Below are 18,934 nucleotides of genomic sequence, written 5' to 3'. Positions count from 1 at the left end.
GGGGCAGGGCAGGGCATAGCCAGGTTGCCTGGCAGAGCAGGGGAGCCCCAGCCTGGGGCAGGGGGGTGTCACAGGCCTCCGCTCCTTCTCCCTCCAGCCCATGCTGGGCTCAGACTTACTTTGCATCTCAGACTGCACAGGATGGGGCCTGGAGCCATACTTCTGCTGCCTGCAATGTGGCCAGGCCACAGCCATGCTCCACTTCACACTGCTGCTGTGGAGTGTAGCACTGGTCCTCCCTGCTATGCTGCAACTCCAACACCAAGGCACCAGCATATCAGGGCAAGGCACCAGCATATCAGGGCTGCTCACAGTGCCACAAAGCAGTAGAGGGAACAACCGCAGCTGGACCTGCATCCTGGTGAGCAAAGGGGGCAGAGAGCGCTCTGATTAAAAAAAAAAAAAAAAAACCAAAATCAAATGCCAAAATATATAGGTATTAAGAATTTATTTTATTATAATGATTGCTGCACTGGTAGGCTTCCAAATCACTTAAAATTGTAAATCTATCTATAAAACATTGTGTTAAACTGATACAGGGTTTGGATACTGATATGTATGGGTGTTTTATTATAGTTGCAGAAAAATGTGGATTTGGGGGTTTAGTCAGAGAATGTGCCATTTTTAAAACAGAGAAGACCAGGATCCCTGGTTGTCACTTGCTACTTCTTGCAGTCCAATGCCACCTCTGCCAAGATGAGTGGAGATGGAAAACCAACTCAGGGAAGACATGCCTGTTTCTATTCCTGGTGTAGGGTAAAGAAGAGCTTTCTTGTGGAAATAAAGAAGAAGAAAATAAAATAAAAAGATACCAGCTATCTTTCAGAGCTGTTTAATAAACAAACATCTCTGTGGCTGTAGAGGATAGGACTAAAAGCAATGTCCTCAAATTTTGGTAGGGGACATTTAGGATGGGAGATTAGGAAGAACTCTCTCAAGCATTGGAACAGGCTACCTAAAGAAACTATGGAAAATCACCATTCTTGGAAGTTTTCAGGAGCAAGTTGCTGGACTAAAATGACATTGTGAGGTCTCTTCCAGCCCTACTTTCCTATGAACCCGTTTCCAAAGCCACAGTGACATTTTTCTCCAAAGAGGGGTGGATTAGGGACCTACTCTTCGCTTCAATTAGGCAGTTTTTAATTGAAATATTCATCATTTCACTCACCCTTCATTTAGCAGCAGCTGCTTAGTTCTTGTTGCAAGAATGCTTTTCTTGATCCTGCTGGAAGGAAACAGCTGGGTTTTACTACAGGAGTATCATAAGAGGATGTCCAATATCCTAAACTTAATTAAGGCAATCAGACCATACAAAACTGAGTTCAATTGCACAGTTCTTCCATTTAACAATAATTTGAACAGCTATAACAAGGTATTTCATACTTCAGCAAGAGTGTCAGTAACTGATGCATTATTCACTAATGGATTGCCAAGCAAACCTGACTGCAGTTTAGTGGTTGAATATATTTACTTGGGACTGCCCAAACTTCCAATTAAAACAAGCTGCACTTTCATTAAGTGAGAATCATTCTTTTGCAGCTCTACAAGGTTTGGATTAAGCCTGGTGCCGATAAATATTTCTATCAGTGATTTGGAAACTAAACATAAAAAACTTAGGATGAGGAGCAGTAGAAAGGTAAGATAGAGCAGGCATGCAGTGCTATCTAGGCTGTTTGGTTAGGGTGGGTGCCCAAGCCATACATGTAGGATTGGGGGCAGAAGGAGAACATTGAATGCAGAAGTGTAGTACTTGTCCAGTGGACAAGCAACTCAAAAATTTGCTGTCAGTGCAATGCTGTGACAAATCTTGGTTATGTAAATAGAAGAGCAGTATACATAGTTTAAGAGGATGGTGAAAATACCTGGAAATAGTGGAGCCAGAAAAATAACTTAAGCACTGGAGGGGGGTGGAGGGGTGAAAAAAATGCCTTCCATTGATAGTATGATTAATTAGGTTAGTTTATCAAGCAATCATTAAAGGTGACTTCATTAGGGTGTAACTTTAAAAAAAAAAAAACAGCATTTTCTGTCAAACAGGCTTTTTAATAACTACAGGTAAAAGGTAAAACTGGATGAAAGTGGAAGCCAAATTATTAAAAAACAAACAAAAAAACAAAACGAAAAAAAAAAAAAAAACACCCCCAAAAAACCCTGCCCCCAGCCACTGGAGCAAGCTATTGAAGGGAAGTGCTGAATTCTTTATTTTTTGCTGCCTTCAAAACAGACTTGGATGCTTTTCTGGAAGATGTTTCTAGTCACATACAGAAGGAATGAGCAAGTGAAGTTTCTGTAACTGCCTCTAGATCAGTTTGAAACCACATACTTAATGACAGTGTTACTTACAGAATCTAAAGAGCAAAACATGGCTGGAAGTAAGTGTTTGGCAAGCCTACACCAATTAGTTTAAAACAAACAAACCAGCCAACCAACAAAAAACTAATACTGGAAATCGCAGAGAAAATATAGTACTCATTAGTATTTTTCCATCATCATAACTGAAAAAAATAAAAATAAAAAAAATCAAGGCAACTACAGAATAAGATGAGGATAAATTAGGTCAACTTCTGTTCTTAAGTAGTACACGTGCTTCACCATAACTTCAGCACCCTCCCCCCACCCCATTCATCCATACAAAGCTAATTCACTAAGACAGCATTCTAGCAGCTTACTTTAAGCTGCTGTGAATAAAAGCTGTGATCATTAATGGCAATATTAATGTTGATATAGTCATGATGTCAAACTTCTGACCATGTATCCCAAGTCGATGATGTAGAAACAGTTCAACCTATGGAGCTGTTAGAACCCCCTCTCCTCTATTTTGTGCACCAGCAAATATGTTATACCCTTACAAATTAAGGTAAGGATCCCAAGTCTAAGGAAGTACTCTACTGTTTTTAAATCAGGGGTTGTAAAACACATTGTTAGGTGCACAGTTAACATCAGGCAGCTTTTAATGGCAAGTGCCAGTCAATATACTTGAAATACATGGTTGGCTCTTGAATACCTAACAACCAAATGCTTAACTACAGCAGAGCAATTCTCAGCTGGAGCCATGCCACCCTGCAGTGATGAGTGAAGTGCTGCAAGGTACAAGGAGTTAAGTATATAGGCTTATCCCTGCCCCATTGCTCCTTTCCTTCCTCCCTACCTTCCCACTGCCCAGCCCACATGAGAAGGCAAATACATTTGTTCCTGCCCTGCTGCTCCATTCCTCCCCACCACCTTGCAAGGAGACAACACTGTAATAAGCATTTTTGAAATTAGGTGCCACCCAGTTCACAAGTTATGGAAGCAGTCCCTAGAGTCTAGAGGTTGAGAGCCACTGCTGTAGGATATACAAGCAACAGACTCCAGGTTTCTCAGGAGAATTTGCTTGCAAGATCCCTCAGTAATTTTTAAGTTCCATAATATAACAGCATTTAGTCTAAACCGGAGTTATCAAACCCACCTTGTCTCTTGGGCCAGATCCAGGCTGCAAGGCTCCTTGCAGGCTGATGCAGTCCAGGGCGCACAGCAGTGACAGATCTGGTTCTAGCACAGGGCACCTGATGCAACTCTAGCTCCTGCTACATGCCCCTGCCACTGGAGCTGTGGTACTGGCAAAAATCAGGGCTGCATCAGAAGCAAGCTTTTCTTAGGAGAGTTAAATATTCAGAAACTGGAGCAGAAGAGTCAATTCTTGTCTTCATTAGGAAAAAAAAAAAAAAAAATTAAAGATGCTGCTCCCAGTAGATGGGGAAAGGCAAGTGAGTCAGCCCCTGGCATTTACCTCACAAGTCTAAAGTTACAGTGAGCTTTTGACATGGACATCTCAAGTAGAAACAGCCTGTAACCAATTATGAAGGCATCTAAAAATGCTGTACGTTGCAAATTATGTTGTTGGTAGAATTCAGCATTAGGTATCTAGCCTGCAAGACCATACACTTCTTAAAGTCGTGTCAGTGGTTAGGGCCACAACCTGAGACTCCCAACTATCACATGTGCTCAGAATAATGCTGTCAGGTATCCAGAACATTAGTTACTCTAGGCCTCCTCTTTTAAAAAGGGTCAAGAAGAACTCCTTGTTCTTTTTAGAGTGCATATGGCACCAGTAGGGGATGCGAGTATACTTTAATGTACTTTCTGTAACTACCCCCAGAAGGAATTCTCTTCACTTATCCAAGTCACCCAAAGTCAAATGCTTGCTTCTGAACACTGTCAGAGCCCCTCTGGCTCTGTAGGCCAAACTTTGTCCTAGGCAATTACGTAAAGCGGGGCACTGGATTTCAGCGTACAGTGCTTGTTTATCCAGATTAAAGATTGCAGTGCTCTGACCTTTCCTTATGTGGAAGCTGAATGGTTTAGGACTTGTAAGCCATCTACCAGTTACTTTCCCTTACACCATTTCCATTTAGAAACTGAATGAACAGTGGCTGATTTTCATTCCAAGATTGCTAGGACAGAATTTTAAAAACCAAGACGTGTGTGCAAGCAGGGGAAAAAATTAAGACAATGTTACAACTGAGTATAGCAAGAGAGAAAAAAAATCCATTCAATAAGTGAATTTATTTATCAATTTGGTTTTGTGATTACAGATTGTTTTACATTTTCTTTCACTGAAAACAAAATACAAACTTAATATAGCAACGTTGTGAGGAACATCCATAAGATACCAGGTTTGATATATCATTTGCACAAGATGACTTCAGGAACAAGTCAGATGACAGCTTTAAAAGTTGCTACAGTTCAGTGCTGAGGATTGCCAAGGGGCAGCCTGATAGCAAATAAAACTACTCTGTGGAGACAGATAGAAAGAAAGCTACCTTCCACTTCAAACATATGAGACTGAGAGGAATTGTACGTTCATTACTTCACATCCTTTGCTAGTAGCCAGCATAGATTAGCTTGACACTTGTTTGGCAAGAAACTTGTTACTCACTGCTTTTTGTGGAGCAGTGACCATGGACATAGTAAAGATAGCAATCCAAAATGAGCAGATAGTAGGCAACTCAGTCCTAGCCATCAATCTCTAAGTTGATAAAGCCTCGTTTGGCAAGGCAAGCATGCAGGCCACAACACCTTTCAAGGACAAGCCTATGATTTACAACACAAAAATTTGAGTTTCCTGAAGACTGGCATCTGTGACACCAAGATCCTGGGTTCCTAAAGTCTTGGAAACTAGCAACTGCTGGCACCAAGAGATGTTTTTAGCAGGTAAGGCAAATAACCCTTCCTATCCTTTTCAAACAAATTTGAGGCAAAGATTTTAAACAATTTTAAGGCACTTGAAAAAAATGACTGAATTTGCTTCATCAGCACATTTATGAACTAAATTAGGATCAGCACAGCAAGAGTAAAGAGGCATTTAGCAAGATTTTATACATATTTCTCCATTTGCTTCAAGTTCAACCATGGTATTTTTTCCTTATTGTGAAGTATCTGGTAGCCTTGCTGCAAGTTTCCAAGAGTAAGTGTTGAAGCCCTTAGAGAGCAAGGAAGAACATTATTAGATAAAATAATTAGGAGCACTACTGGGAATAATCTAATCTACTTCACTGCAATCAGATGGAGGTATTATTCAATTGCTCTTAGATGCATTTATACTCCATTCCAAAACATGGAACAAGTTCATGTGATTTTATAGAAATAAGTGCACAGAGCATGTTCACTTGCCCAATTAAAAAGTTATGAAACAAGGTAAAGAGATTAGGGGGGTGGGGAAATGACAGACAATTTTACAATAAGGCCAAGGATACACCATCCAATCCAGGCACATTGCTTCCTAGAAAGTTGGCTGTTTAGTCTGTATTTCCTAAACCTGAGCTGATTGTCTTTTAGGAATGCATTAGCCTGCAATTCCCTAAAGTTACAGTACTGCTTGTTAAACTCTAGTTTAATACAGCCAATTTTTTAGGCAACATAATAGAAATAAAGCTATTCAAGCTACAAGAATGAAGGAAAGCAAAACTTATTACAACTAAAAATGCACTTAAGTCTGCTTCATATTAAAGTTACAGCCCATACATTTTAGATTAGATACCCAGTTTAAAAGCCATGCAGGTAACATGTCAAAACTTAATATAGAATTTCCTTAGATGATAAAGGGACACCATTTAAAGCCTCGCAAGTTTTGCAAGTTACACTGTTTTCAGCACTACACCTACCAATTAGTAATCATTTCCAATTCTCTTCCCTACCCTCCTTTTTGGTTTATGCAGGACAGAGGGAAGCACAAAGGGGAGTGAACAGTGCAAGTTACATTTTCAGTTCTAAGTAGTCTTGAATTTGTCACAAGCATTTTTCACACAAATGCCATTTAAGATGGTGTTCTTTTAAAGCAAGGAAAAAGAATTATCCTTCCTATGGTTGCCTTATTATGGGCCAGAAATAGCAAAATTTTATTAAAAAATAAACAAGTTAAACTTCCATTAGTTGTTCTTATAGCCCAGTCTTCCTTCCTCGAAATTGGTTATTACCTTTTAATAAAGGACCAGTAAATAACATCTCAGCTATCTGGTGAATTTTGCAATCGGAATGGTAACACCTTCCCTGTACCCTGCTTTACTTTGAGGTTAGTACCATGAGACTGAAAAAAAAAAAAAAAAAAAAAAAAAAAAAAAAAAAAAAAAAGAGGGTGGTGCACACTTATGTTTGCTATTTACCTTTTACTCATAAGGCACTGGTCTTTATTTCCCCTTAAGGGAATATCATCCATCCCCACCCTATCTCCAACAATAACTTAGCTGAAAACGGGCAGAGACTAAATTTGAGTTTGGAATGCAATTTCCTGTTAAGTAGCTTTTACTCTAATGTAGAAAAATATGGATTTGTCATTATTTCATTCCATTTAAGAGGACATTTCATTAAGACACAGTATTACTTCTAGAAGCCCTTTGTTGTTCACCTTCCTAGCAGCACACAAGAGCCACAAGCTAGCACATGTGGTATTTCATTCCCGAAAGTCAGTCACTGGTAATTCACATCTTGATAAGAAGTGTAGGGATACTAAATCTAAGGTGGACTGAATTAGCCTTCACAATCATGAGATTGTTTACTCAAGATAGCGTTGCCACTTAATACAAGAATCATTGCAAGTCTACATTTGGCATGTCAAGGTAAAAAAAAAAAAAAAAAAAAAACCCCCACACCCCCAGCCACTAAAGAACAAAAAAAAGAAAGAAAAAAAAGAGACAGCCATAAGTATTCATGCAGCATATCGCAAGTATTCCTGTTGACGGAGATATAATTCACACCACCTCTTGCCAAGTATACTGTTGCAAAAGAAAAAAAAAAGTCGTCTTTTGGAGATTTAAATGATATTATGAATTGCTGTCTTCCACAAAGGACAGAAAAATAATTTGGTTCAGTGAACTACAGATATTGGGCTATTAGTCCATCATGAAGTGGCAGGTCCTAAAGAGTATGATAGTTTCGGTCTTTGGACTTGCAGAATTTGTATAGGAAGAAGATTACAGCCTGCAGACCCAGCACAAGGACAACACCACCAATGAAACTGGCAGCATCAAATGTGGATTTGCGTGGAGATGGTTTCGGGGGAATCACTGTAGTGTTTGCACCTGTTAAAGAAAGGATTTCACAGCTTTTAATGAGTAGACTTTCACAATTATAGAATTTAGCACAGGGGCTGGCAGTTATTTTGGGCAGAGGGCCACTTATCAAGTTTTGGCAAGTCATCAAGGGCTGCATGGAAAGCCCCACCTGTGGTCACTATCTTGGGACCAGAAGTCCCACCCCCTGACCTTTGCCACAAGAAGTCCCTCCCCTTGCCCCACAGAAGTACCCCTTTCAGCAAGGGGGTTTGCTATCTTGGAACCAGAAAAAATACCAAATTATATTCTAAACAAAAAAACAAAACAAACAAACACACACACACATACTACAACATTGATTAATTTCATTTAAAAAAATATTTTTGTCCTGATTTACATGCGTTTGTGTAGTGTACATAGAGGCGATAGTATAAAAGCTTAAAATTAAATTTCTCTCGTATATTGTGGGAGGGTGGGTATAGGTTTGTGGGTATGTGAGGTGTGAGTGGATTATGTAGGGGGCTGTGTGGAGGGGGAGGGTTTGCCCACAGCCCACCCTCCTGCAGCAGGTGGAGCCCCTGCCATCTGCCACTGCTGTGCTTCTCGTGCCACTTCCGCATCATTTGTCCCCCCTGCTTGCTGCTCCAGCAGTGCATCTCAGCTGCTCCTGCAGTCCCAGCACTGCAACCAGGAACCAGGTGGTGCCAGAGCTGCTGGCAGGCAAGCGGAGGTGGGGGGTGGAGCAGCGAGCAGAAGCGCAGAGCACAGAAAGGGCTGGGCAGGAGCACAGGGCTCATACCAGTGCACTGGTGGGGCCCAGAGCAGGGCAGCAGGAACATGGGGTCTGGCATAGCAGGGGTCTGTGGAGCCAGGCCGGCTCCTCCTCTCCCTGCTTGAGGACCCCATGCTCTTAGGCAGAAACTGCTGCTAAGCACAGAGGAAAGCAGCCCCCCGCCTTGCTGTTGCCAGGCAATTTTAGATGCATCCACCCAGAACCTGCGCCATGGTAGGCTGGATGGCAGCTCCTTCACCACTACCACCTCTGTGCTGCCCAGCATAGCAACAGTGACCATGTGGAGCAGCCGCAGGGCAGCTCACAAGCAGCAGTGAAGGAGCTGCACTGCTCAGCAGTGATGGGACCAAGTGAGAGCAACACTCTAAATATTTCTATCCACATAGATCTTCACACAGGAGACCACTAGCAAAAGTGAAGAACTAGCTATCTGAAAACTATTTTTTAGAGATATTAGCAACAGACCTTTCACAGTAAAATGTTTACTGTATACTAGACCATGCAAAACATTCAAGGCATAACAGAAATTGCTTTGGACTTCCTAATCAGCTTCATTTTTGTTTTATGAATAATTAATTTATTCCTAGTTAAATTAAATTCATACTTATTAGTATACAATTTAATTTTTTTTTAAAAAAGAGAATACTAGTTAGATACCTTAGGTCTTCCACAAGTACAAAATAACTCTCATTCTTCTTGCACTAGACTATTTTTCTGCCTACTAACAAATGAACAGATTTAATTGAAGCCAACAACAGTAACTTACTGGTCTCCCCATCCATTAAAACATGTTTGTAATAGCACTGTTTAAACAGTGCTATCTAACAAGATAGCACACACAGGGCTTCAGCAACATAGGGCATTTTACAGGTGCTCCTGTAAAATGTATCACATGTATCAGCAGCACAGTGTGCCTCCGTGCTGAGAAAGTGGCAGCGGTGTGCTTTGAACTAAAGCACATTGAACAAGTTTTAGTTCAAAGCACACCGCCGCTGTTTTCTCAGCACAGAGGCGGGCTGCGCTGCTGATGCATGTGATGCGCGAGGGTGCCAGAGCACATCAATTTACATGCTCCAGCAGGCTTGAGTCAACTCTGATAGAGTCTGCTGATGCAGCAGGCTGCTCGCATGTGTATAAGTGCTTGTAGTGATCACCACAAGGGTAGTTCAATTAAAAAAATGCCTCCTTATTAATGCTGTTCATGAGGTTCTGGTATACTTAGAGGTTGAGTTTGGTTTTAAGATCTAGCCTCTTGGACTAGTTCCTATCACTGCATCCCAACATAGGTATTTTTTTTAAACTTCTTTTCATGGTTATATCATAAGTCAAACAACTGAAGCAACCAAGTTAAGTAAAACTGCATTAGAGAACTTATGAACATGGCTATAAGGAAGCCCAATTGCTTGATGTGGCAAATTTATTTGAAATTTTGCCAAGCAGTTGTGTTACTGTCAAGGTGACATCTTGCAACAAATGAGCCACATTTGCATGCTACAACACCTTTCAGATCATCTGCTGCTATTAATCTTTAGTACTTCTTGTCCCAGACTTATAATTATTTAATTTTCATGTAAAGTTTTCATTTTTGGATAGCTTAAGATTTGTTTTACTATCACTGCTAAAAGTATAAAACAAAAAAAGTTACCTGGTGTACTGGTGATTGTGGTGACTGAAGTACTGGTAGCAGCGTGAGGTGCAGTAGATGGAGAAGCAGGTGAAGTTGAATTAGTGACGTTAGCTGTTTCACAAAAAGACAGCTTAAATTCAAAGTATACAGATTTGCCAGAAAGCGATTATAAAAAAAAAGTTAAAGACACAAAACAGCAAAAAAGCCTTACAGAAGAACTTGTACAAGTAATCTTAGGTCTAGTTTGTTCAAGTAAGAACCGCCCTTAATATTTCACACTAGTCATATTTAAGATACAGGTACTTAACTGCATGGCAATACAAATCTTTGCAAGTTAAAAAGCCAACATGTGGGTGATGACAGCTTAATAGGCCTGCTGCAGTATAGTTACCTGAATTCTGAAAGCCTCCATAAATAATTCTAGATTAGACAAAAAAAATAAAATAAAATTGCACAAAGGAAAATACAGCTGTATTGTTTTGGACACCAGCAAATGTGGTAATACCCGAAACATGTAAAGTGTTGAGTCAACGGAAAGTTTATAGTTTTGATTCCCATCATGAGCTCATAGGCCTTGAAGAGTGAGGTTTACCGAATCAATTAATTCAGTAAACTTGAGAAGTTACTAAAAAGTCTAATTCAGTAAAACTTTCAAGTTAGGCAATAAAAGATAAACGTAAATTTTACAAACTAAATTTGGTCCTGAGGAATTAGAAGACTTATTGGTAGTGTGGGAATAGGTATTATACCAAATTTTAAACTTTATGACTCTAGAGGACATGCACTACCAAGGAGCAATCCAAGTAGTTCTTGGATCAAATTTATCTTCCATTAAAAAACAAACAAACCCTTAAGTCATTTATTGATAGCACCACTCCATTACATATTGGAAAAAAAATGCAGTAATGCAAAATACATCCCATTTGTTAGTGTACTTATATGAGAAAGCCAACAGCTAGATTGGCTTTTTAAATCCTGATTGTGGTGTTACAAGTAGATTCATAGATGTTAGGGTCAGAAGGGACCTCAATAGATCATCGAGTCTGACCCCCTGCATAGGCAGGAAAGAGGGCTGGGGCTAGATGACCCCAGCTAGATGCATATCTAACCTCCTCTTGAAGACCCCCAGGGTAGGGGAGAGCACCACCTCCCTTGGGAGCCCGTTCCAGACCTTGGCCACTAACTGTGAAGTTCTTCCTAACGTCCAGTCTAAAAAAGTAGGGCAGTGTTCGTCTGTCATTTTTCATTAGATCTGTACAGTTGTAACAAAGGGTGCCGACAGACATGACAGAGGAAAAAAAAAGCGCTTTACTGAAAGAGGCAGCGTGTTAATTTGACCTGGGTCTGCAGCATCTGTATAGATCATGCACTACTGCAGGGCTTTTTAGTGCTTTTACCTAAAGCTGACTGAATCAGCTATTAGCCAAGAGTGCCAAAAAACCCTGCTGAAACACCCAATCTATGTAGACATTGGGCGAGCTAGGTCCAACAAATACGATACCTCTTCTGGACATGCACTGAGCTTGGTACAGGGGTGTGCCAAGCTTAAAGTAAAGCAAAGCACCTTTTTTCCCCACCCCGCCAGATCTATAAGCAGCCAAAATTATGAATGTGTATTACCTCCCATCTAACTTTAGTGCCAAAACAACTTTTTCCCCCCCACTGGAAAAAAATGTACTCTTTAGGATTTGGGTAAAAGCAAGGAGTCAGACTTTTGCTATTTTCATATGCCCACATGCAGTCTTGCCCAATTCAGTAAGCTTTTCCATTGGACTATTTTGGAGGGAGGACTACTACAGATGTATTCAAATACGAGTCAGAATTTTCATTAAAAAGTGTATTTTCCAAACTGAACTTGTATTTAGCTCCTCTTCTAAAACTTGCAAGCCTGCAATTTATCACATTCTGTATTTGGTTCCAGGTACTTACAACAAGCAACTGGTCTCATGCTAGTAGGGATAACACAAAACTTTCATCTTCTGTTTATCCACTGCAGTTACTCTTTTGCTACAGCAGTTACTCACTACTGACATGAAGATGGGGGGAAAAAAATCACCCCTTATGTCCTCTATTGATTATAACATTTTCAGGTACTCAGTTTCAGAATTCTGTTAAATGCATCCTATTTAGCCAAGATAAGAGTTCAGTACAGCAAGTACTTCCTTAGGTTACCTACCTGCAATGGTGGTAGTAATAGTAGTTGTGTGCATGGTGGTACTGAGGGGAGGAACTGTAGTAACAGCTATTTAAAAAAAAAAAAAGAAAAAGAAAAGATTAGTCATTAAGGGATTGTAATAATAAACCCTGAAACCTTGTTAAACATCACTACACAATCTAGAGATCCCTATTCTGAGATGCTAAATACTCCAAGGCCTCTTACAAAGGTTTTCTGGAAGAGAGGCCTTTACAAAGGCTTCTAACAAAAGGACTGGAAGGGAGTTTAGCATGCCACGTAATTGTGGGAACAGAATTTTTCAAGCAAAGAGAACACACACTTTGTACAAATTAATTAAATAATGTATTATACAATTTTTACAACACAGATTAAAATCAAAATCTGAGAAAACTAAGTACAGAAGCACATTTTAAACATAGTTCGAGCCTAAATTCTCTGTACAAAGTTGAGCACAATTATAAATGCAATACTCTAGCTGGCTAAGTCAGATGCTGAAGAGATCCGCGTGACAGACTGATGGACACATATCCACATTTCTTATCTGGAGATTAGAAGAGAACTATATGGAAATAAATTTAGGTAACAACCCCCCTTTTGCACTTTACTTAGAGTCTGCTTTGATTGTTCACGGTGTTTTTAAAAACAGGAAGTCTGAAGGCAGAGACCTGTTCCGATTCATTGCGATTTAAAGTAAATAAGGAAATCTACCATGTAAACAGTCAAAAATTGGAGTCTCTCTCAAGGAGAGCTTAGTTACCAGAAATTTTAGGTGCTACAAAGTAACTAAGGAGTTATAAATTGCTGGAGTTTCTTTAAAAAGAACTGGGTCAGTAGAAGTACTCTGCTATATATAGACATGCTGTACATATCGGCTAAAGTGAAACAGGGAGTGGGAGGACAAGAGAGGAAGCAAATTTCATTAATATACTCTTAAAGGGAACCAAATAAAACTTCTTTGATATAGCTTTCTTAGAAATGCAAAAGCCCAACATTACTCAGTAAAGTCAAGATAACAGGTCTCACTGAAAGCTTGTAACATGAATACACAGAAGTTCTACAACTTCTAACATACCAGGCAGACCGCTTTAACCTGACAATAGGGTGCTGTTATCCTGGGATGCGGGTTACTAAAATAAATAAATTCTAAGGTCCCATATTTATCTCAATGACTCCAAGGGAAATGCAGTCAGAGTTTCTCTCTAATTATCAGTCCTTTAAAATGTGAAACCAGTAAGTCAAACACCGTGTTCTTTTTGGCTCAAGTCATCATATATAAACTTTGGTTTTCAATTCTGTTGGTGTTTAAATTAGAATAAAACTAGCTCTCATACAGCATTTTGAAGCCAGAGGTAGGAAGAGTGGAACAATGAAAATCTTAGTCCCACTCTGTAACTTAATACTTACTAAGAAAAGATTTTGGTTATGAAAGGGCCAGTTTTAGTCAGCCTTAAAAGAAAGTCTGAAATTGCAGGGCTTTCAGAGAAACAATCCAACTGTGATTTACATACCACATTTGCAAACATGATATACAAAGTAAGCAAGTGGGGGGGGGGGGGAAGGTGAGTACACGGGTGTTCAATTGAGCATTCCAGTCCCTAGTTCAGAAAGCCAGTTCCTGTACTTCAACACTACATGGATAACCACACTAACACCAAGTAAAAGTGAAACTAAAGGTTCAGGAAATATCCACTTATCACACTCCAGATGGACATTTTAGCATTTTGAGACACACTGGGATCCCAGAAGGCTCATCATCCTAAAGAACACATTAGTAACCCACTTTTTTCAAATACAACATATATTTCAATGAAAAGCAGCCAGACATAAAACGGTCTACATTCAACAAGGTCACAAAAAGACTAAGATAACCAGATGGACTTGAACTTTTTTTTTTTTTTTTTTTTTTAAAATGAAGTAGGCTTCTTAATAGGAAGCCACAACAATATGTACGTAATAGATGTATTGCAAACTGTAATGCAGGTTTCAAGTACACATTTCACTGTAAGCTTGCATATAACTTGCTTGCCTGTGCAATGTGTGTTGTACTAGCAGACCAATGAACTACTGGAATAGGGTTCTAAACAGCAGGAAGACTGTCTAGGACAGATAAAGTAAGTAATACCTGAATAATTACCAACACAATGAAGAATGTCACTACAGTTGGCAAATTCTGTTGAATTGAATTCAGTTGCATTTACACAGGAATAATTTAGTCCTGCCAAGAAAGAAAAAAGAAAAGAAACAACAACAAAAAACTACATTAAAAGGAAGTAAAACACACTGTTATGCTTTTAAAATAAATTTAACTGAAGATTGTGCTTTTTAAAATCAACAGCAAGTAGAATGTCATATTTCCCAATCTTCCCCTAGAAAAGTACTGGAAATCACTACTCATTAAATATATCTCTTTTCAGGAGAACCCTCCCCTCCCCCCCCAAAAAAGTAAAACAAAAACTTTTGTAGACATCTTTAATATGTTCAAAATTATATCAATGGACAGGATTACTATTTAAATGAGGTGTATTCTTAATGACCCTAAGGTTTGAGTTTGCTTTCTACATGAGTGCTTATACAAATGCCAAGCTGAGACTCAGATAAAAATAAATGCAAGTTAAAAAAAAGAGAAAAAGAATAGATACCTGGATCTGATCAATCAAGACAACTGCCCAACGTAAGTAAAATATAGCCCATTGGTGCTGATATAACCTAAGTTTCAAAACATTTAGAACACTAGATCTTCATAAACATCTCTAACAAGCTGTTCAAAACACCTCAAATTTGTGACAGTCCTGCTGGTCATAGTGCACATGTGCAGAATTTAAAAGCAGAACTTAGAGAGGAACCTGAGTATTAACAGGGAGATCTGCTTTTCATTAACTGTGGAGCCTCTCTCTCTCCACAAATTGTAGTCTATACAAGTGTTAACATGTCACTGTTACCCCTATTCTTTCTTCTTGTTCCCTCCATCCTGCATCTCATCTTAAGATTCCACACCCAGGACAGGACAAGAAGCACTTCATTACACATTTGTACAGTGGCTAGTATAATGGAGTCCTAAGTTCCAACTGTACTCTTAAGACTAACTTGTGTAAAGGATTGATTATCATGCTGCACAACTGTCTTCTTTTGTTGCAACCAAGTTCAGAAGGAATGGATTTGATTAGTTCATAAAATAACCTCAAGTGGAAAACTGTAGTTTAATGGAACGCTTGTCTGCTTTAACGAATGCCAAAGTTCATCAACAGCATCACTACTAGCAAGGCCAAATTATTAGTTCTGTTTGAAGAGTCTGCTAGGCAACTAGAACACTGCTGCCATATTGCCTCAGGTATTTTGTTAGGTCAGCAAGCCTTGAAAAGAAATCTGATTGTGGTTAGATTTTGTAGGCGTATACAACTGTCTCTGGGTAAGAGTTTAAAACTAGAAGTTTTGTCAAGCTTATTAAAACATTTATAGTCGGTATATCAATCTGGCATCTCTAACTTTTAAAATAACAGTGTTGCTGTTTTTCGATTATATAATTTATCATTTACCACCATTAAACCCGCCCTGTGATTTCAGAGACAGAAATATGTATTCTGTATATAGAAGTACATTCTGAAAAAATACAAACAAAGACACCCCTCCCTCCAAAAGACCCCTAGTTTTTACTGCTGTTTACCTTTGCTGCAATTAATCCACTTGCAATGTAGTTGACTTGAGATTGGACTATCAATGCAAGAACTGCAGTTCTGAAAGTTTGCACAAGTATCTGAAAAACAAAAATAAATCATAGGCCATTTTAGACCTTTCACAGAAAACACCTTTGTACCAGTTTTGAACCAGAAGCCTTAACTTTAGATTATGTAAGAATTAGCAGTAGATCCTCTGAACCCCCCTGCAGCAAGTCTCAGGAGTACCACGCATTTTCCAAGTCTTAACTCTCAGAAGAAAAAGCATCCTCTGACAATGGTGACAGAGGGTTCACCCCTGACAGGCAGCGCTTTCCAGAGTGGCGTGATCCGCTGCGGGGGTGGATGGCAGGGACCCCTCCTCTGGTCAGGGAGATCGGCTGCTGGGGGGGCGGGCAGCAGCATGTGCCCCCGACTCAGGTGGCACCAGTCACCAATGTCCTCCTGAACCTGCAACTTAGTCACAACACAAATACTTTCCTCCTAACACTACTGTTATCCCAATGATAAATCCCACATGTGCCAGTTATAGTTGGTGATCTTTGAATCTACTAAAAGTAGAGAATAGATACAGAATAGAAGGTTTATATAAAGTAAAAGGAACAAGACAGCCCATCTGACTGTGTAGGAGTGTGCTGAAACTTTGAAGGGAGAGGATAACTATCAAATACAGTTACGCTATTAGAGGAAAAGGAGCAAAATAAGCTAAACCTACCCTAAAGTTTTTTCCTAACTTACATTTTCCCAATGCAGAATTACAGAAACTTCATCTGTCCCACAACACTAACAGCTCTTGCCCTGGTTCTCTATAAGTTTGAGTTAAGTCTCTCAAATGGCTTTCAAAAGAGTCTGAACTAGCAAAACCATCTCTTGCACATTTGTGGGGAACACATAGACCAGCTAGCAAAATGCAATGTTAAAGAGAGACTTTTAGCCATCTGGAAACAGGCAACTCTGTTACTATAGTTCAAGCTCCTAAACAATAGATTACCCTCAGACTGTAGCTGGAGCCCTATGGGCTTTTCCTGACATGACAACATATGATCCAAGTTTTCATGCGACAGACACCATTATGACCAACTAATTCAACATCTGAAATAAACTAACCAGAGCCAACACTTACTAGCCCCCTGATGTCCCGCCACTCACCTAGCCCAAGTGACCTTTCACATCTTAGTGCTCTGTCAGGGAAGAAAATTAAGTCCGACTAGTCTGCCACAACTTTTCACAACTAGTTCACATCAAAGTAGCAGCTCAAAAATAGTAAGACCTAGTTCAATTGATTTGTCCTCTAATTAAAGCTGCTTCACACTAGCATAACACAAGAATACACCAGCTCACAAGGAAGGCTGGTACAGGTACTTAAATACCAAGTCAGAGTTTCAGACACCAATTCAAAACCAGCTGGTTCTCTAAGTCAGGTGTTGTTTCTCATCTGCAGAGCCTTGTTTGGCTAACGGCCATGCGATGTGTGGAATCAAAAGCATTCCCATTAATTTCATGCAAGCAGTGGTGCTTCAAGGCAGATGGCTGAACAGTAGATACTGCCAAAACAAGGCACCTGACACCAGCTACAGCTACCATATTTACTCAAATCTAAGATGAGGTTTTCTTCAGCTTCCCATGCTGATTGGGAAAGCCCCTCATCTTAGCCTTGTCCACAAGGGGGAGGGGGAGGTCACAGTGGCTGACTCTGACCCTGAGCCTGGATGAGCACCAGGGTCAGACCTATAGCAGCCTCCTACCCACTCCTCTGTTTGCCTTCTGTAGCATTCCCCCACCCTTACTGTCAGGTGTAGCTCAGCTCCAGTTGAGGCTAGATTCCCTCCCAGGCATGGAGGGCAGGGAAACTCTTGTTCCCTGCCTAGCCATGGCAGCACCACTGCTCCTGCATAGCTCAGCTAGGGCTGCACTTCCAAAGGCTGTGCTCCACCAGTCTGGAGGGAACCAAGCCCAAGCGGCATCTGACAGCAGGTGGGAGAAGTGGGCAGAGACTGAGAGGAACAAAGGGGTTCAGGTGGCAGGGGGTGAAGCAGGAAGGCTGCAACAGGTGGCAGAGGGTGAGGAGACAACCTAGCCACTGCTTTCCCTGCTGTAGCAGTAAGGGGATGGGGAATGAATTCCTGGAAAATTATAAAGTTTTCCACAAATATAACTAATTATTGGGAGGAGGGGCACCTTAAATTCAGGGTAGTCTTAGATTTGAGTAAATACAGTAAGTCTTCAGTGCAAACTGCATTTGTAGTGTGGGGCAGGCCTTGACCTTTGGCATCAGGTGTTCTCCCCATGTCAATCCCACTGCACCACCTCAGAAACAGAAGCAGGCAAGTCTGTCCATGAATCTGGGTGTCTAGAATAAGTCAGTCCAAAGAAATCTGATATCTCCAGTTGTAACCAACTGCAACCCTCTTAAGAAGAGAGGGGCTGGGTTATCCTAAAACTTCAACATAAGGCAGGGTCAAGATGCATTTTTCAGCTAACAAGCTGCTTCTTCTCATCAATACCTTGGCAGAGAACACATCCTCTGCCACCCCTACACCAATGATGCCTCAAGGCAAAGAGAGCAGGGCACGGGGTAGATTGCATTAGACATGTCCTGTATATACAATCTCTCTAAAGCACCTATGTGTCTCCGGTCAAGACAGACTACTGGACTGGTTACGACCCAGAAGTGGGTTGCAAGAATATATGAAAGGATCACGAGCAAACTTTAAAATAAGATCAACCAACTTAAAAATGGATTCTCCTTTAAAAGGAGAAGTGCGAGACCCCAGCTCTCCCCTTGCAGGCTGGCAGAGTCCCAGCCTGCAAGGGGCTGCTTGGCTCCCCCCCCCACCCCACACACTGAGGAGCTGGAGTCTGGGGGGGACAGGTTGAGAGCAAAGGGCACTGGGTTGGGACCAGCTGTAGGTGCAGGTACAAAAAAAAAAAAAAAAAAAAAAAATGGTTGAGAACCCCTGGGCCAGATGGACACTGGTCTGTCCATGACACTCCTTAGGCTCCAATTCTAAAACTCACAGATTTTAGTCACCAAAACCCCAACAAGCCAAACGCAGCCCACAAGAGGGTGCCAAGTCACAGTCACTGCCGCAGTCCTCGTGGAGCAGCTCCTCGGCCCGCTTCAGGTCTAGAAGTGGT

At 40.6% G+C, this 18,934-nt stretch overlaps 1 protein-coding gene across 1 annotated transcript in view; it reads right to left on the bottom strand.

Moving 5' to 3' along the window:
• Positions 1-6,607: 6,607 nt before the first annotated feature.
• The window catches only part of CD164 (CD164 molecule), a 12,782-nt gene continuing 455 nt past the window's right edge, over positions 6,608-18,934 (bottom strand). The window contains exons 2-6 of the mRNA XM_006029914.3: positions 15,787-15,876; positions 14,248-14,340; positions 12,126-12,191; positions 9,968-10,060; positions 6,608-7,556 (exon numbers count right to left, since the gene is read on the bottom strand). Coding sequence (XP_006029976.1) covers positions 7,393-7,556; positions 9,968-10,060; positions 12,126-12,191; positions 14,248-14,340; positions 15,787-15,876 — 506 coding nt within the window. The 3' untranslated portion in view covers positions 6,608-7,392. The remainder of the gene's footprint in view (positions 7,557-9,967; positions 10,061-12,125; positions 12,192-14,247; positions 14,341-15,786; positions 15,877-18,934) is intronic.

This window comes from Alligator sinensis, unplaced genomic scaffold (assembly GCF_000455745.1).
Source record: "Alligator sinensis unplaced genomic scaffold, ASM45574v1 scaffold962_1, whole genome shotgun sequence".
NCBI lineage: Eukaryota > Metazoa > Chordata > Crocodylia > Alligatoridae > Alligator > Alligator sinensis.
Note: the sequence above shows the minus strand (reverse complement) of the source record. Positions and strands in the feature narration are given on the sequence as shown.